Consider the following 17,166-nt stretch of genomic DNA (forward strand, 5'->3'; position numbering starts at 1 on the left):
AAAGGAGGGAAAAAGAACATGAGGGTGAAATAAGTTAAATACATGAGCGTAGAATAGAGAGAATGATATGAGCAGTGTAAGAAGGGAGAGTTGGTGGGGGGGAGAGAGTAATGCTGGGGGGTGGAGAGATACTCGGAGGGCGGGAAAGAGAGACATGCTGGGGGAGAGGAGAGAGAGATATGCTGGGGTGGGGGGGGAGAGAAGAGAGAAACATGATGTGGGGGAGGAGAGAGAAAGATGTGCTTGGGGGGAAGTAGAGAGACATGCAGGGGGGAGAGGAGAGATGCTGGGGGGGGAATGAGGGAGACATGCTGGGGAGTGGAGGAGAGAGACATGCTGGGGAGTGGAGGAGAGAGAAATGCTGTGGAGAAGGGAGAGGAGAGAAAGATGCAGAGAGAAGGGGGAGAGATGATGAGGGGGGGGAGAGATTATGATGAGGAGAGGGAGAGATGATGAAGGGTAGGGATGAGGAGAGAGGACCAGGGACAGGATGGGGAAGGGGGAAAAAAATTGCAATCAATATTAATGGGGCCCTGAAAAAAAAATTCCCGGGGGCCAGCGCATGTCTCGCTACGCCACTGGTCCTCTTTTGTTATCTTTGTTGGTCATACATAAGATTGAGTATTGGTTGATGGGATGCAAACATAAGCTGCAGAAAGCTTTCTGCTAAGTAAAAGTAGAGTATGTGCAGGCTGCTTAATTGGGGCCTTCACTCTTGAAAGCATTGATATCCTAACCCTGTTTACATTGTTGTGCAGCTGCCTTGCTTCAGGTGTACCAGGGTGCTGTCTAACTCAAAGTATACAAATCCTTATGATAATGGTGAGATTTGGAGATTCTGGGTGAAACTGAAATAAATCTGATCCTAAAGTCTGAGACTCCTAGGAGGCCACAGAGGCTAATACTGAGTGAGACTTTGTTCCAGTTCACGAGTCACTCTAAAATACACGATTGGGGCAAAGAACTGCATGACCGAAGGATGTTCCCAGAAAGGAGCCCTAACATTGCGGTTGTACACAGAAAGAACTGCAAGGTTAAAAATTGTACAGTAACCTGCCACACACATGAATTATTAAAGGATTTCAAGTAGAAATGATAAGCTCCTACCCAACCCCTAATTTAAGTAAAGAAAAGGTACCTGGCGCTGACCCACATATCTCCAGGGACCCACAATTGATGACATATTACATTTTTAACCTTTGCCAGTACTTGAGAGAAAAAACAAAGATCTCACAATGATGTCACAGCTCTGTATTGGCCGACAGAGTAAAGCTGACCCCAGTGGCCATATTGTTTCTCTGGGCAAGAATTCTTGTAAGGGACTTAAAAAATACAACATCTCCGGTACCACGGGGACCCAGGTATCATCTAAGGTAAAAATATGCATATAAAAAACAACAACAACCCAGCCGCACGGACTGCTGCTTGAAGCACAATTTGCAGTAACGTTTGCATTGTTCATACACTGTTGTATGAAATTGCAGCTGCACCCCACTGTATCTTTGGTTTTCTACACAGGAGTTGGGCGCTGGTAAGAAGAACGGGATAGAGAACAAGGCAGGAAAATCTCAAACACCCTATGTGGCTGTGCGGGTGTTTTGTCTTTCAGATAAATGATCGGGGTTTTTTTTGGTTTTTTTAAGAATCGCAATATTTCTCCTTTGATTCTCACGTTTACCCTATAAATATACAAATGAAGATGATGTGTCAGAGCTTGAGCTTCAGTTAGCGCCATGTAATCTTGCAGCTTGTCATGTGCAGCAAATAATACCACTTGTGAGCATATTCACATGTCTCGGACAGGTCCACAAACCTGCCTCTGCCCATTATCTCTTAGCCTACAATGCTTCCCCTGCAGCCAGGGATTCTGGGTAATAACATGCAAATGAGCACACACGGTGTGTCACTTTTTGCTTCTTATCCATTTTAACATGGAGCCCTCTAAGCTTATGACTGCCATGTTACTCAGCTTTTCATGCACAAATATGGAGATGCCATAATGTCAAATGTTTTTGCAGTTGCAGCTTATAAGAATACTTTGTTTATATTACAACTTATGCAAATATTTTCAAATGTATTGTTTAACTTCATACTTTGTTAACAAAGGACTCGATATTTAGGAACAAGCAATTTTCCCAAAAAAGAGCCCGACCAGGTGGCGTCAGATTATCAGCAACAAGATTAGAGTGTCCTGGTTTTGCTATTATTTCGCTGGAGCACAGTGCAACACGAGGCAATAGGCACTATCACATGGTGTACCAGAGAAGCAGGCGAGAGAGAGAACAGAGCAAGTTAAACAGGTCCTACTCACCCTGAGGCTGGCTGCAACTGCAAGGGACCCTCCCTGGTTGGATCTAGGTTCATGTTTAGTAGTGTCAGGCAAATAAAAATACACTGCATAATGTAATATATATCGATGGGTAACCCAGACCAAAAAAAAAATGAAATAAAGGAAAAAGAGAAATGCTGCCCAGAATAGCATATAATGTAAGAAATAACTTGGGTGACCTAGAGAGCAAATGTATGGGCATTGTGTTTTTTTTAGTGCATGGCAATGCAGGGACGGCAGATGTTTGATGTGTGTGGTGGTGTAGCTATTAAGTGTTTGCATTGTATTGTATTGCACAGTATGTATTAATGTATATCTTTATTTATATAGCTCATCCATGTACATAGCACTTCACAGCAGTAATACACGTGGCATTATCGGAATAAGACATAAAAGTAGCCATAGGTAAAGGAATCCCTGCCCTGAAGAGCTTGCAATCTAAGTGTTAAGTGGGGAGAATTTAGGGCAGTAGGAGGGTATTCTGGTAAGTGATTCTGCAAGGGGCAATGTCAGTGCATATGAGATGTATGGTATCAGCCAACGGAGCTACCCATATGCATTGTTAAAGAGGTGTGTCTGAAGAAGGCTCTTAAAGGTGGAGAGAGAGGGCTCCAGTCGGATATTGAGGGAAAGGACATTTCAGAAATGTGGGGCAGTAAGTGAGAGGTTTTATGCGGAAGAGGGCTTTAGATACAAAAGGGGGAGAGAGAAGACATCCTTGAGCACAACGCAAGAGTGGGGCAGGTGTACAGTATAGCGAGAGATTATGCCTGAGATGTAAGGCTAAGGCCCCGGTAACTCCGCTGCAACGCGCGCCCGCGAGATTGGTGGCACGTTCAGCCGATTCCCTGGTCTGCAGCTCACTGCAGGAAGAGAGACCGGGGGGGGGCGTGGCGGGGGAGTGACGGGGGCGCGGCCATGACGTCACCCGGCAGGTTCGCCCTCATTGGCTGAACCACCGGGGGGAGTGCCGTATCGCTCGTCGCGAGTCCTGCTCTCAATTCTATTGAGAGCAGGAGCAACTCTCGCCCCAGCGCTGCGCCCCCCCCCCCCCCTCGCAGCGGGCCCGGCGCCATTGAGGGGAGGTCTCTCGTCCGTGCAGCGGACGCTGTAGTAGGCAGTGGGGTCAAGGCCTTAGGAGTGGCAGAAGAGTGCAATGCTTTCTTCAAAAAGTAGGTTTTCAGGAGAAAGAAGGAAATTGGAGAACATTGGTAGGAAAAGCGATCTAAAGATAGGAAGATGGAAGTGGAAAAACATTAAACCTGAGAGAGTGCAATAAAGGCAAGAGGAACATAGAGAGGATATTATTATTGTAGTTTTATTTGGTGAGGGAACCAAAAGGTGAGCTGGAGCAATCATTTTAGGAACGGTGGTTAAATAATGTTAACAGCAACCCTGCAGTGTGATTTAAGGAGAAGTGAAGCAAAATCGTATGTGATGATACTAGAAGCAGCAGCTTGAATAGATTGTAGCTGGGAAGCTTGGTAGGAGGAAAGACTAGTGAGCAGATGATTATAATAGTCAAGTCGGGAAGGATGGAAGTATTCATTCGTTTATACTATACAGTGATATAGAGAAGGAGGAACACTAATCATGTTGCGGAAGGAAAAAAATGACAATATCTAAGGAGAGCATGAGTGTATTTTTGTACTAAATTGCCAGTGTTTGCAGCACTGTCAGGCAGAACTGCACAGACCAAATGAATCTCCACAATGACCATACTTCATATGTATGTTTGATTACTGATGATTGTCATGTAATGTGTTACCTGTCAGGCATTGAATGACGTTTAAAGAAACCAGAAATCAATTTAAAGTAAATGCCAGTCATTGTGGTAAACCACAGAATCATTGATTTTGTTATTTGTTATTGGTTTTGTTATTTGTTATTGATTTTGTTGTCATTCTTTTATATTTTACATCACACCCAGCAGCAGGTAAGAGAAACACACACAATTACAACAATAAGGTATTTTACTGAATGGTGTAGGTGATTATCAGAGAACGTTTAAAAGCAATGACTGCGTAACTTTGATCAGACAAAACCGAGGGTGCAGACTAAGGAGGCCTCTGGTCTTGGATTGAGTTACAGCAAAAAAGGGATGTATTTTGATCAACTTCTTTACATCCTAGTTTTCGGTCAATAAGGCATTAAGGATATCATATTTAACTCTTTAAGTGCCAAATGGCTAAAGACTTTTTGGCTCCAGTATCACATGAGCACTCTTCCATCTGTCGTAACACCAGAGGCAGCAATCACTTTGCATGTCAAGTGCTTCCAAAGGTCTCCAGATGCCATTGGAGCAGAGGGCTGAGTGGATAGCATGAAATCAAATGCCATTTGGCAATCTTCATAAAGGCCACTAATGAGTGATCACACGCAGAACCATTTTTTCTTGGGCATGGCGGCACTATTCGTGTACACAAGATCCTCAAATCATTTATTTGTATTCAAATGAGACCAGTGAAGGCACAACGTTAGGGGGCACAAAGTTTACCCATCCGCCGCTGCACATGCACCTGAAGGTTTAACGTGGTGCCACGAAATGTTGTGCTATCACTGGTCTCTCATTTGAATGCACATACATGATCTGAGGATCTGGCGAACACGAAGCATGCGGCTATTCCTCCTTCTTCCTTATCGCTGTAACATGGTGCCGGTTGGGGAATCCCGACGCGCAGATGCTACGCACCACAGTAAACTGTATTGAAACCCATATTGGAACAACGGGAGTCCAGGGCAAGTATTTATTTTCTTGTTGGTGGGATTTCTGTCAGAGGGCCTGCTTACATAGAATAAAGTAAGTTGTGTTACATTTAGACACAATAAAGTGAAACGGATGTCACTTGAAGATTTATTTTTGTATTAAATGACTGTGTTATACATTATATTGGATTTTAATATATGCCCTTCATTCACTTTGGTTGGTTATTTTTTACATTCAATTGGAAAACAAACTAAACATTGGTGTCACATTTTTTAATGTTTTCTAATGGTAGCTGTTTAAAAAGGGGGGGGAAATCAGCTGAGGCACATAGTATTAGATTTGGTTGAATGCATTCAGTACTCAGAGAAAAAAAAAATCAGACAACTCTTGGACCATGAATGGCATAGGGATAACAAAATCTAACTTTGGATATGGTAATCACCTCCATTCTTGTGTAGAAAAGGCTAATACGTAAAGTGATGGGATTCTGACAAGACTATATATAACCGCCTGTACAGCTTAAATATTACCTTAGCTAACGAAAAGCTTTATTTATTAAACACTGGGCAAATGCAACTGCACAATATCGTTCTTTTTTTAAGACCACCTAAACCCCATTACTACAGTAAGTTTCAATCGTTTTTAAAAAGGGAACACCAATCATAGCTAGCGGTGAGGTATGGATTGGCTCTATTCTGAAGACAAGTTCTGGATATAGTTAGATTGCAAAGCAGATGCAATGCCAAGGAATTGGCAAATGAACAGAGCAGACACTACATACACAGTGCTCACTGCTAGATCTGTAATGGCAATATTCTGATGCTAAGGTACCGGAGATTTAATTTACTTTTCAGAACACAAATATTCCGTTTGTGTGCGTGTCTGGTAATGTTCAAAGCACAGGTCACTTGCTTCCTGATTGATACACCAGCAAAACAAAATACAAATTGCACCGGGCAGTAATAAGAAACAGTTGAACAATGATTGTGATATTTCAAAATCATTATCGCAATTCATGTTCAAGTGTTCTCTCTCATTTGACAAGTTTGCCAAACCTTTATTTAATCATTTTTTTTTTTTTAACCATAGAAATTCCTCTTTAATGTACGTAAAGTTGAAGGATGTGCAGCCTCAAAGATCTGCTCGTGTTAGCCCTCGCATTTTCCATTGTTCAAGGAAATGACATGTTATTCTGGTTAAAGATATGACCTCATTTCACCTACAGAAATCTGAGAAACTGCAGTAACGGATTATCCGACATCTGCATAAATACGCTCCTTCCTTGTGAAAGAAACATCACAGCCCATTCCCTTCACTGGCAGAAGACAGCTTAGTAAATGTGGCCCTCACCTTGGCGAAGACCTGCGTGGCAGTCGAAACGTTGGTTATTTCTTTGCTGATTGAAATCTCTTAATGAGAAGACCGTGAGCCCCATGTCCCTACTGGGCCGATATAATCAGTTGGTATGGAGAGACTCAATTTGCTGCTATGTGGACTAAAATACATCTTCTCTCTGATCCTTCCTACAGTAGGGCCGCACTTTACAGCATTCCGCTCATACTGCGTTTCCCAATCTATACCGATGTTCATTAGGTTCGGCGCTTGTTCCGTTTTTCCGGCATGACGTGCACAGCAGCAAAGTATCTGGCTGTCCCTAAACAACAGTTTTAGTGCGTGCGCAACTCCTTGTCAGATGCCATTTGTCAGCGAAACAGTCGGTTTACAGCTGTGCATCTCTGTTTTCAAAGGTACAATACAGTACAGTAAGGCCCAGCTTTAAGGCGATTTCCGCTTTACGGTGGCGGCCTGGAACGGAACCCACCGTATGAGCAGGGCCCTGCTGTACATGTAAATCAACTTAATCTGCTTCCCAGTTGATATAACTGTCTGCTTCTCAATTTGCTGCAACTTGTCAAAGACATATCTCCAGTAAATCAACTTATGAGTGTAGCAGGGTCACCCCTGACTACTAATCTGCCCTTTTCCTGGCTTTAAGTCCTGGTATAAGCAGATAAACTACTTGCCAGTAGTTATCATGGGGTTTTCCCCTTCATCTTGGTGCTGCACTTGAGTGACAGCAGGGGGTGTACATCCTGTTGTAGCTTTGACAATGGGGTGCCCGCCCTATGGCTGTACTTAAGGGCAGGACCGCCCTAAAGTGGTTGTTGTCCTTCCCTCTGAGGAAGGCAGGTCGCACGTCTGGGAGCCTAAGATTGGGGCCTTCCCATGTGCTCTTTTCTCCGGGGAGGAGTGTGTGATTATACCTCTGCCTCCGATAGGGAGGCGGGGAAGAGTTAGGATGGCTGCGGGTGCCCTTGGCTTGTCGTGACGGTCCAGGGACCATCTTCAGTGAGAGCTGATCTAAGGAGACTGTATCCGGCAGACGACTGCTGCGTAGCTGTGTTACTGCCAAGTGTGTAGTAATAAACCGTTCCTGTTTGCAATATACCTTCGTGTGTGATCTAACTGGGGGGAGAGTACAAGTTCTACCGTGGGAGATCATCTCCATACATCCCTGGAGCCTACAGCAGATGGAGGCGCTGCACTGCTAAGTATTATCTGGGGTATAGACCCCAGAAGCTTGATCCTGTGTCCCAAAGTCATCAAAGATGACTCAGCCCTCTTGTTACCAGCAGGTATGCACCACATACACCCTGTAATGGCCCCTATCTGCGATTGGGGGGGGGAACACTGTTGCATGAATATCACACTACTCTGCTAATTCTTGTGCTCTGCTAATTAAGTCTGTCCCCTCCCTGTCTGTTTTTCTAGCAGGTACTGCAGTAAAAATGTAAACATGTACTAGGAACGACTTGTGAAGTGCAATCTTAAAATCCAATTTTTATCGGTGTAGTTATAACTGGAGTTTAATCCTTTTAGTGCCGGAGGGACTGCAGCACAAGAGTGGCACCACGCGGTCTTGAGACAGCAAGGAGGAGTGGGAGCGAATGTGGCTATTCCGGCTCTCCCACGGCGGTTCCGTATGTCAGTGGGTGCGTCAGTGTGTATCTCGTAGAATTGTGAGAATAACACACTCCAAACTTGTTTATAAAAAAGAAAACGTCGTTTCATTCAAGTCAATGTTCTGGTGCTATAACCACACTTTCGTCAGGACAAAACAAACAGTAATACATGTTATGCTTTATTTAGAGACCAACTAACTGCCCAAAGAACCGCCAAAGAGGAAGCTCCTCCCCCATCCGAGATCAGAGGTCATGAGTGATGTCATGACAACAGAAATGTGTGAACCATATGAAAAGAATAATGAATATACAAACCCCCATGTTAGTACTAGTGGCTGAGGATCGCTAGAGAGCTGTGTATATGTGATAATATATTGTATTTAAACGTGTGATAGAATTGGGTTGCCTTGATAGATGCTGAGACGCTCTTAAATATGAATACATTAGATATATCTTACAGATTATATTTGTTTTTATTTCTGTATTTTCTATGTACTTGTCCTTTCTTCATAGTTTAGATGGGGGTTTGTATATATATATATATATATATATATATATATATATATATTGTGATGCCGTCACTGCCCTCTAAGGACATTCTAGGAGTGACTACTAGCCTTGGTATGACAAAGGTTACCGATACCGCCATAAGCAGAAATCCAAGTGAGAACAAGACGTTCAACGCCTCATCGGCAAGCAAGAAGTTTCTCAGCGAGAGGTCTGCACGTTAAAAACAGAGCTGGGTAAAGTAAAGAAGCAAGTGCTACAGGAGCGACTGAGTACCCAGTGGGTCCCCGCCGAGCAGCATGATGAGCTGAAGGCCACCCTGAGCCTTACCAGAGCATCACTGGAAGTGGAATACGAATAAACTAAAAATGTCCAAACCTTGGAATCTGAAAAACTGAAGTTGGATAAAAGGCTTCTAGAGCTAAAGCGGATAACTGAACACACGTCCCAGCAACACACAGCTATAAAGGAGGACAACCTCAAGCTGGAGAAAGCTGGAGAAGCAGAGAGCCGGCTCCATCACCAAAAATCAGTACTCCCAGGAGAAAGAGGCATGGAAAACAGAAGCAGCAGCAATCCTAGAGACAAAAACTACAGAGATCCAAAATCTGAAGGATGCGCTGACACAAACCCAGAGCAAGCACCGGGAAGAGATGAAGGCCCTGAGAGGAATTGAATTGGCAGCTGCCTTGAGCCAGAAAAGAAGCATAGAAGGACAGCTTCAAGACCTGAGGAAGGACCTGGAGTTTGAGTGTGCTGGCCGCAAGAAGGCAGAGAAACAACAGCGTGACCTAGGCGAAGAGCTCGAAGCTCTGAAGACTGAGTGGGACACTACGCTGTACACTGGCGACACACTTTATTCGAGCTCGGCTAGTCCCACGAATTCGGGTATACCCGGGTGTATTGAGGTTTGTGACTGTTTTCTGCCCGAGTGCATTGAGGTATTTTCCAGGCAGGGATTGAAGCATTTTATTCCCCCTGGCTGCAATACTGCACAGTATATATATATATACTGCATTACAATTCATGAATTTATGCCATCTGGTAGACACGCGAAGCATTGCAGCCTATTAAATCCTAATCATTATCATTTAACAGATCAGCCGCCCGTCAGCCAGGCATGAACCCAGGCTGGGAAGGCAAACACAACGGGGCTTGTCAGAGGTGAGGAGCGGCGCATTCCAGGTATCTGCCAGGTACATACTGGGTATTTGCTCGAATAAAGTGTGTCGGTGCAGTACTCTATTACTGCTCAGCAGGAGGTCTAATGAAGAAAACCTTTAAGAAGAGGTGGATGTCAGACATGTCTGACAAAGAGGTTGGTGCACGGGATAGTGCACGGCCGCTCACAGGACAGTGTTTCGCTGGGGGGAGGGATATGTGATGCCGTCACTGCCTTCTAAGGGCTAAAATGGGGCAGTTGTGAGACTTTACAGCTCTCAGAGTTAATCATTCTGGAAAGGTCTGTTCAGCTGTGCGTTAATGAGCTAATTAGCCTAGCCTGTATAGTCAGGAAGTGATAGAGATTCCCCCCTCCCCCCCCCCCCCATGCTGCCAGACACACACTGTTGAGAGTTATACAGAGAGAGTGAAAGACGCTGCTGCTATACTGATCTGGGAAGGCACACACAGACAGCCCTGTGAGAGACTGAAAGGGGACCTGCTGCAGGTACACTGGGTAAAGTGGGGAAAGAGTTTAGTTCTCCCACGATTAGTTAGGGACTAAGCAGTATTAGTCAGTACTCCTGGAAGGAGTTAGGTCTTTTGTTTCTGTTTTGTGTTATGAGTTAACCCTGTACCTGCTTTGTACCCTGTAAATAAACCCCTGCTTAGAAAGTACAGTGTTTCCTGCCTTTGATCTGGACAAAAGATCCGACGCTGTGACTGAGACGTCACAATATATATATAGATACATATATATCTATAGATATCTATCTATCATATAGATATATAGATATATAGATATATATATCTATATATCATGAGAACCAATCCAAAGACCAGTAAAGAGACAACAAACTGCACGGGGTTAATCCAAAAATAGTTGTATTCAAAACATAGATACACGTAAGCCGACGTTTCGGTCCCACATGGAGACCTTCCATGTGGGACCGAAACGTCGGCTTACGTGTATCTATGTTTTGAATACAACTATTTTTGGATTAACCCCGTGCAGTTTGCTGTCTCTTTACTGGTCTTTGGATTGGTTCTCATGTTGTGTGCAGCTCTATGGGACTAGCATCTGCCCCTTGCTTTATTTCAGTGTGCTGACTGGTTTCGTGTGGACTATATATATATATATATATATATATATATATATATTTCTGTTGTCATGACCTCTGATCTCGGATGGGGGAGGAGCTTGCTCTTTGCCAGTTCTTTGGGAAGTTAGTTGGTCTCTATATAAAGCATAACATGTATTACTGTTTGTTTTGTCCTGACGAAGGTGTGGTTATTGCACCGGAACGTTGACTTGAATAAAACAACTTTATTTTTTTTATGAACAAGTCTGGAGTGCGTTATTCTCACAATTCTACGAGTACGAGAGCAGCCCACAGCAGCTGCTGGTCAACCGCACCCAGCACCTTTTCCAAAATGGAGTCAAGAAGTGTTATTGTGATGAAGGCATGCAAGACCTACAACAAAGTACTTTCTATATGTTCGTGTGTATCTGACACACTGTGGCACACACTCGCTGACACTCATTAGTAAAGCAGGTGGTCTCAGTGGTGGTCTCAGTGAGCGCTGCACCACAACACCGGCACCAGCATAGGCATACCCAGGGCAGAGCCTGAGTGGGCAAGGACCAATCTAAACCTCTGCCCCTCCCTGTCACCCTGGGTGAACCTTCCGCCTTGCACACACAACCTCTCCCCTCTCCCACAATTAACTTTCGGAATTTATTTTTGTATCTAACTGAAAAATGTAAATGTTATATCTAATAGATGTTTTCAAACATTCATACTCACTCCCCCTTCTCTCCCTCATACACACTCCCGCCCGCTTTTTTTTGCTCTCACTCACCCTCCCCTCATCCCTCCACCCTCTCATTCTCTATTCCCCCTCCCTGTCATTCTCTATTCCCCCTCCCTGTCATTCTCTATTCCCCCTCCCTGTCATTCTCTATTCCCTCCCTGTAATTCTCTCTCTTCTCCCACCTCCCCCATCATTCTCTCCCGTCTCCCGTCTCCCCCCCTGTCAGTCTGTCTCTTCCCTCCCTGTCATAACTCTCTCTCACCCACGTCCCGGTCATACTCTCTCTTACCCCCTCCCGGTCACTCTCACCCACGTCCCGGTTATACTCACTCTCACCCCCGTCCCGGTCATACTCTCTCTTACCCCATCCCGGTCATTCTCTCTCACCCCCATAGGACAGAAGGAGACACAGCTTCACCTGTCTCTGGTCCATGCTGTTCCTCCTCTGCTTGGCCACACCCCCCAGGCTCCTGAAACCTCCTCCTAATTGGCTGCTGCTGGGTAATGCAGCCAATCAGGATGGAGGTAACTGTCCAGCCCTTTATCAACTGCCCTGCTCGGGAGGAAATACCCACTCCAGTTAGGAAACACTGCACTATGTGGCAAAATGTGATTTATCCAAAACGTTGCTTCCCTATGCAGCCGCCTATTTTGCCTAGTGGTGAAACCGGGCCGGGACGACTTATTTTCTCTACATACTGTATACACTCACTTTGTGATCTCATTAGCTCCTTTGGTATTGGCTCTATGCATACAACACACATTTTTATCTTTCGCCCCCCATGTTCGGTCCTGACATCCAGTTTCAAGTCACTGATCGTCTCTCTACTTGCTACTTCAAGCTGAATGCCCCTCCATCACCAGAAACTTAAAATGGAGCTCATTATAATCCCACCACAAATAGACCCAATTGCTCCTTTTTCTGTCAGTCAATGACTATGTCATTCATCCAATCTCCCAAGCACACTGACTTGGTGTAATATTTGACTCTGTCCTGTCACATTCCTGCTGTTGCTAAATCTTGAAAATCTTTGCTCCACAACATTATCAAATTTTTACCTTTCCTCAGTCGCACCACAGCTAAATCACTTATGCGTGCTCTTATTATCTTTTATCTCAACTCCTGCACCTTGTCGTCTCTGGCCTTCCTGTTTCCCAACTCCATACTCCATACAATCTATCCAAAATGCTGCTGTGAGAAGTATCTTGCTCTCTTGTAGGTCTGTTTCTGCCCCTCTCCTGCTGAAATCCCTTCAATGGCTCTCAATCAAACTCTGCTTTAACTAAACAAATCTACGTCTTTACTTCAAAAGTTCTACGTGCTTCTACCCCTTCTTACACCCCAGTCTTTACCTTCCTGTGGAAGGATGTCTCCTCTGTGCTCCATTCTCCCTACAGTACTCTCACATCTCAAATAATTTTCACCTGTCTCCATACCTGTGGAACGCCCTCCCCATCCCAGCATTCATAAAACCAATCCACATCTCTTCTTCAAGTCACACATGAAATCTCACCTCCTCAGTAATGCTCTTGGTTAATTTTGGCCGGACGCTACTCTTCACACTCCTGGTGCACTTATGTGACCCCTCAAATATATTAAATACTGCACCTATTGTATTCTGTAAGTATCCGATTATTCAATTTAGATTGTAAGCTCTGCAGGGCAGGGACTTTAATTCCTGTTGTTTAACTTCTTGATTAACTCTTTAGCTTAACACGAGCACACTTCCTATGCTCCTGCCCTCGTCCCTCTGAAAGACATTTTGATCTCCCACTGACTTCCTCCACTACAAAGTTTTCATTTCCTGCTTCAACTGAGCTCTCTTTAATTTCCAACACTAATTCATTCTCACAAATCTCCCAGGCTGCATTGCAGTTCTGTAAGCACTGCATATATTGATGGTGCTCTATAAATAAACATGTGCGTACATCGTTTTAAGATTTAAAAACCTGGTTGGGGGCCATGTTTTTCCACATGTGAATAACAAGGTGATAATTATGTCAAACACTGTATTTGCAAGATAATGTCTAAAATGAAGGGAAGGAAGAATGGCTCCAAGCGCATGGATCGTAGTTTAGTTTCCCTCTGCTAGTGGTCGGTTCAGGTTGACGGAGACTCTGAAACAGAAGTCCCGAAGAAGCAAACCCAGGCGCTGTCTGTCACATGATGGGCAATGAGAGTCTGGAGCGTTTCGCCAAGAAGTTGGCTTCATCATGTTACTGATGACGCCAACACCTTGGCCAAAATGCGTTTGGACTTTGGGCCAGTACACTAGCTCCTGCACGTGCATGTGCACGCACATTAGGAGCCCACCTGCCCCCCCCCCCCCCTCAAATAATGACAGACCCTTCATGACTTCACTCTCTGGCGTGGAAAGAGGCCCGTCTCCTAGCGCATTCCATTCCTATAACCTCCCTTCCATATTACATCACTAGCTCCTCCCCCGCGCTTAACTCCGTAGCTGCCGGCAGGGAGGAATGCAGAAAAGGGAGGCAATGTGGAAAGTTCCGCAGTGGGGTAATGTGGGGGCTTGCACCCGCCACGAGGCCCCTTCCTTAGTGTAGGAGGCCGACTTTGTCTGAACTGAATACGAGCTGCTTAAGAGTGAGCAGTGCCTCTCCAGACTCGGTGTCCATCATGTGACAGACAGCACCTGGGTTTGCTTCTTCGGGGCTTCTGTTCCAGAGTTCCCGTCAACCTGAACCGACCACTAGCGGAGGGAAACTACGATCCATGCGCTTGGAGCCATTCTTCCTTCGGATTTGCTAAATAAGGCTTTGGAAACCCTTGGAACTCTGGCTGCAGGATCAACCAGGTTTTTCATCCATTCCCAAAAGAACTGGACTTCTAACCTTTTCTTCTTCTACACGGTTGCATTTACTTGGTACATTATATTTCTACAGGACAGTTTTCTTTGTTTTCTTTTTATACATGTATCACACATTTATTAATTTTTGATATAATCACTTTTTTTTTGAACAAGATATTTTTCCTCTTATTTATACTATAACTGGGCGCGCCACGCTATCCTTTCTTTTATCACTAAAAATGAAGGGAAACGAATGCAAGCTACTGTACTTCTCTACATATTTTATTTATTTTAAGGACAACCAGGTTCCTTCCCTTTCTTTTAACTAAGAACATCCATGGAGTTGAGTTTGCCTGCTCACTGCAATTGTGACAACAGAAGGCTCCATTGTTAAGAACCAAAGGTTAATAAAAGTTGAAACTTGCCATGTTTCAGATTTGAATATCAAATTCATATTTACAAATGGAAATACGTATTCTAATAATTAGTTGGGTATGGAAAAGATCAAGAATTATCATATTTGGCCAAATGGAAAAGCATGATCCTCATTGCCTGTTATTTTTAATTATTATTATTATATATTTATAATTGTCTTTTCTTAAAACGTAGAAAAACATGACAGGACTTTTCTTAGTTCCACCTTTTTGACCACAGAGAGGCAATACTGATTGAAGCAAAACAATGTTGCTTTAGATATTGACAAGTCAATATCGCACTCTAAAACAAATTCCTATCTAAATAATAACTTTCTATGTAATCTAAAGAAATTACGTTTCTTCCCACTACAGACTCACTTCTATGCTCGGGGTATTATGAGCAACCAAGTGACAGAGAAGTGACTCTCCCACACCCTCCTCATTTCTAATTGGCTGAAGGTTTATATCTCAGCCAATAGCAGCTTGAGAAAGACACTGGCCTCTTGGCCTCTGAAGAGCCCACACTGACAAAGAGCTGAGAGCAACTGTCTGAGTCCCTTTGCTGGTGCATGCAACACATCATTGTGCAATGCTTTGCTGTGTCCCCTGACAGTAATATGATTTACATTGAAAATAAATTCCAAAATAAACCAAAGAGAAGTCTAACTTATCTCGTGTTCCATAAATGGAATGTGTCAATGAACCATAAAACCAAGCATGGCCTCATTTTGGTTCTGCCACTTGTGATGTAACAGTAGTCACTGAGGATACATGGTTTATAGCATGGACCACTATTATCCTCTCCTACATGTGCAAAGGTTTGTATGCACATAATATATATAATTCATCATTAGAATTTAAAATAATGTTGTTAATATGTAGCCCCAACATATATTGCAGCGCAGTGTGCTTGGTAATGAGAAACAATAACAACATGACACATCTTAGTAAAAATCTATTTGAAATTGTGTGTATATATATTATACATACACACACACACCGTATATATAATGTGTGTGTTTCTATATTCTGTTCTGGATTATACATTAGTCTGTATAGCTGCATAAACACACAAGTCTGTAGCCTGTTCCTTCTCTCCTTAGTGACTCAGACCAGCAGGGCCCCCAGCGACATGTGTTATATGTGTCTTGTGTCATGTGTATGATCATGGCAGCTCCTCCTCCTCCAGCTGTCGGTCACACAGCCCTACATAGGGAGGGGGGATAATTAACCCCTGCAGTGCAGGAGGGGCCTTGCATCCTCTCCCAGCGCTGGGAGGGTTAGAGCAGCGGGTAAGGTAAGGCAGACCTAGCCACCTCTTTACCTTGTCTATGGATCCGGGCAGCAGCCTCTCCAGCAGCCGGCACAGCACCACCCCGTCCTTCAGGGACGCCTGCAAGAAGCCCTCCGGGTTCGAGATGGTTTTCTTGGGCGACTCCAGCACCCCGAGGGTTATGAGCCATGTCACGGTCTGCTCTGCTGAATTCATGGCTCAGCAATACACACAGCCAGGGACAGCAAGAGCGAGGGGGGCCAGGGGCAGGCAATGCAAGATCCCCCCCCTACCCAACAAAAAAAAATCTGTCCCCGTCCCCCCTTTGTCGGTGGATCTGGTTGTTGTTTTGCTCTCCCTGTGGCTTCACATAGGAGCCCAGGCGGCTGCTGCTTCTGCTGATCCCTCCTTTCCCGGGCAGATGCAGATTGATGACGCCTGGTTGCTGTAGGAAATGCAGCAGGTCCGCTCCCCCGTCCTCCTCCCCCTCCTCCTCCTGTCTCTCCCCCCTCTCTCTGTCTCTGTGCTGGCTGGGCTCTCTCTGGCAGGCTGTCAAGTGGCTTTTGATTGCACACGCAACCTGCAGTGCCGCCTCAGCCGTCAGAGGATGCCGTGTCCTGGCCGGAGATCACTGCCACTGCACGGACCTGACATTCCCAGGGGCTGGAGGGATCCTCCCAGATCTCCTAGCAGTGACAACAGAGAGCAGTAACATAAATACAGGCGAAGACATACGTCACATATAATGTGCTCTCACCACACACACACACACACACACACACAGTGATTCACCCCCCCCCCCTACATCCCTAATTCCCCCCCCCCCACCCCCGTGTGTGTGTGTATATATACAGTATATATATATATATATATATATATATATATATATATATATATATAGAGGTATCAGTACCGTGTTAGCCGAGCTTCAATAATCAAAAAAATAAATAGATGATACCGTTCTGTGGCTAACGAAATGCTTTTATTTGTGCGAGCTTTCGAGATACACTGATCTCTTCTTCCGGCGATGTTACAATGCTTTTGCTTCATTCATTGTAACATCGCCGGAAGAAGAGATCAGTGTATCTCGAAAGCTCGCACAAATAAAAGCATTTCGTTAGCCACAGAACGGTATCATCTATTTATTTTTTTGATTATATATATATATATATATATATATATATT

General features: G+C 44.4%; 1 protein-coding gene across 2 annotated transcripts in view; it reads right to left on the bottom strand.

The window, feature by feature from the left end:
- ARHGEF7 (Rho guanine nucleotide exchange factor 7) overlaps positions 1-16,452 on the bottom strand; it is a 184,315-nt gene extending 167,863 nt beyond the window's left edge. The window contains exon 1 of one of the 2 annotated variants that reach the window (XM_075590690.1): positions 16,033-16,452. In XM_075590690.1, the coding sequence (XP_075446805.1) occupies positions 16,033-16,197 (165 nt within the window). In that variant the 5' untranslated portion in view covers positions 16,198-16,452. The remainder of the gene's footprint in view (positions 1-16,032) is intronic. The other variant, XM_075590691.1, reaches the window with a different exon arrangement.
- Positions 16,453-17,166: the final 714 nt, after the last annotated feature.

The sequence above is a fragment of the Ascaphus truei genome, chromosome 3 (genome assembly GCF_040206685.1).
Source record: "Ascaphus truei isolate aAscTru1 chromosome 3, aAscTru1.hap1, whole genome shotgun sequence".
NCBI lineage: Eukaryota > Metazoa > Chordata > Amphibia > Anura > Ascaphidae > Ascaphus > Ascaphus truei.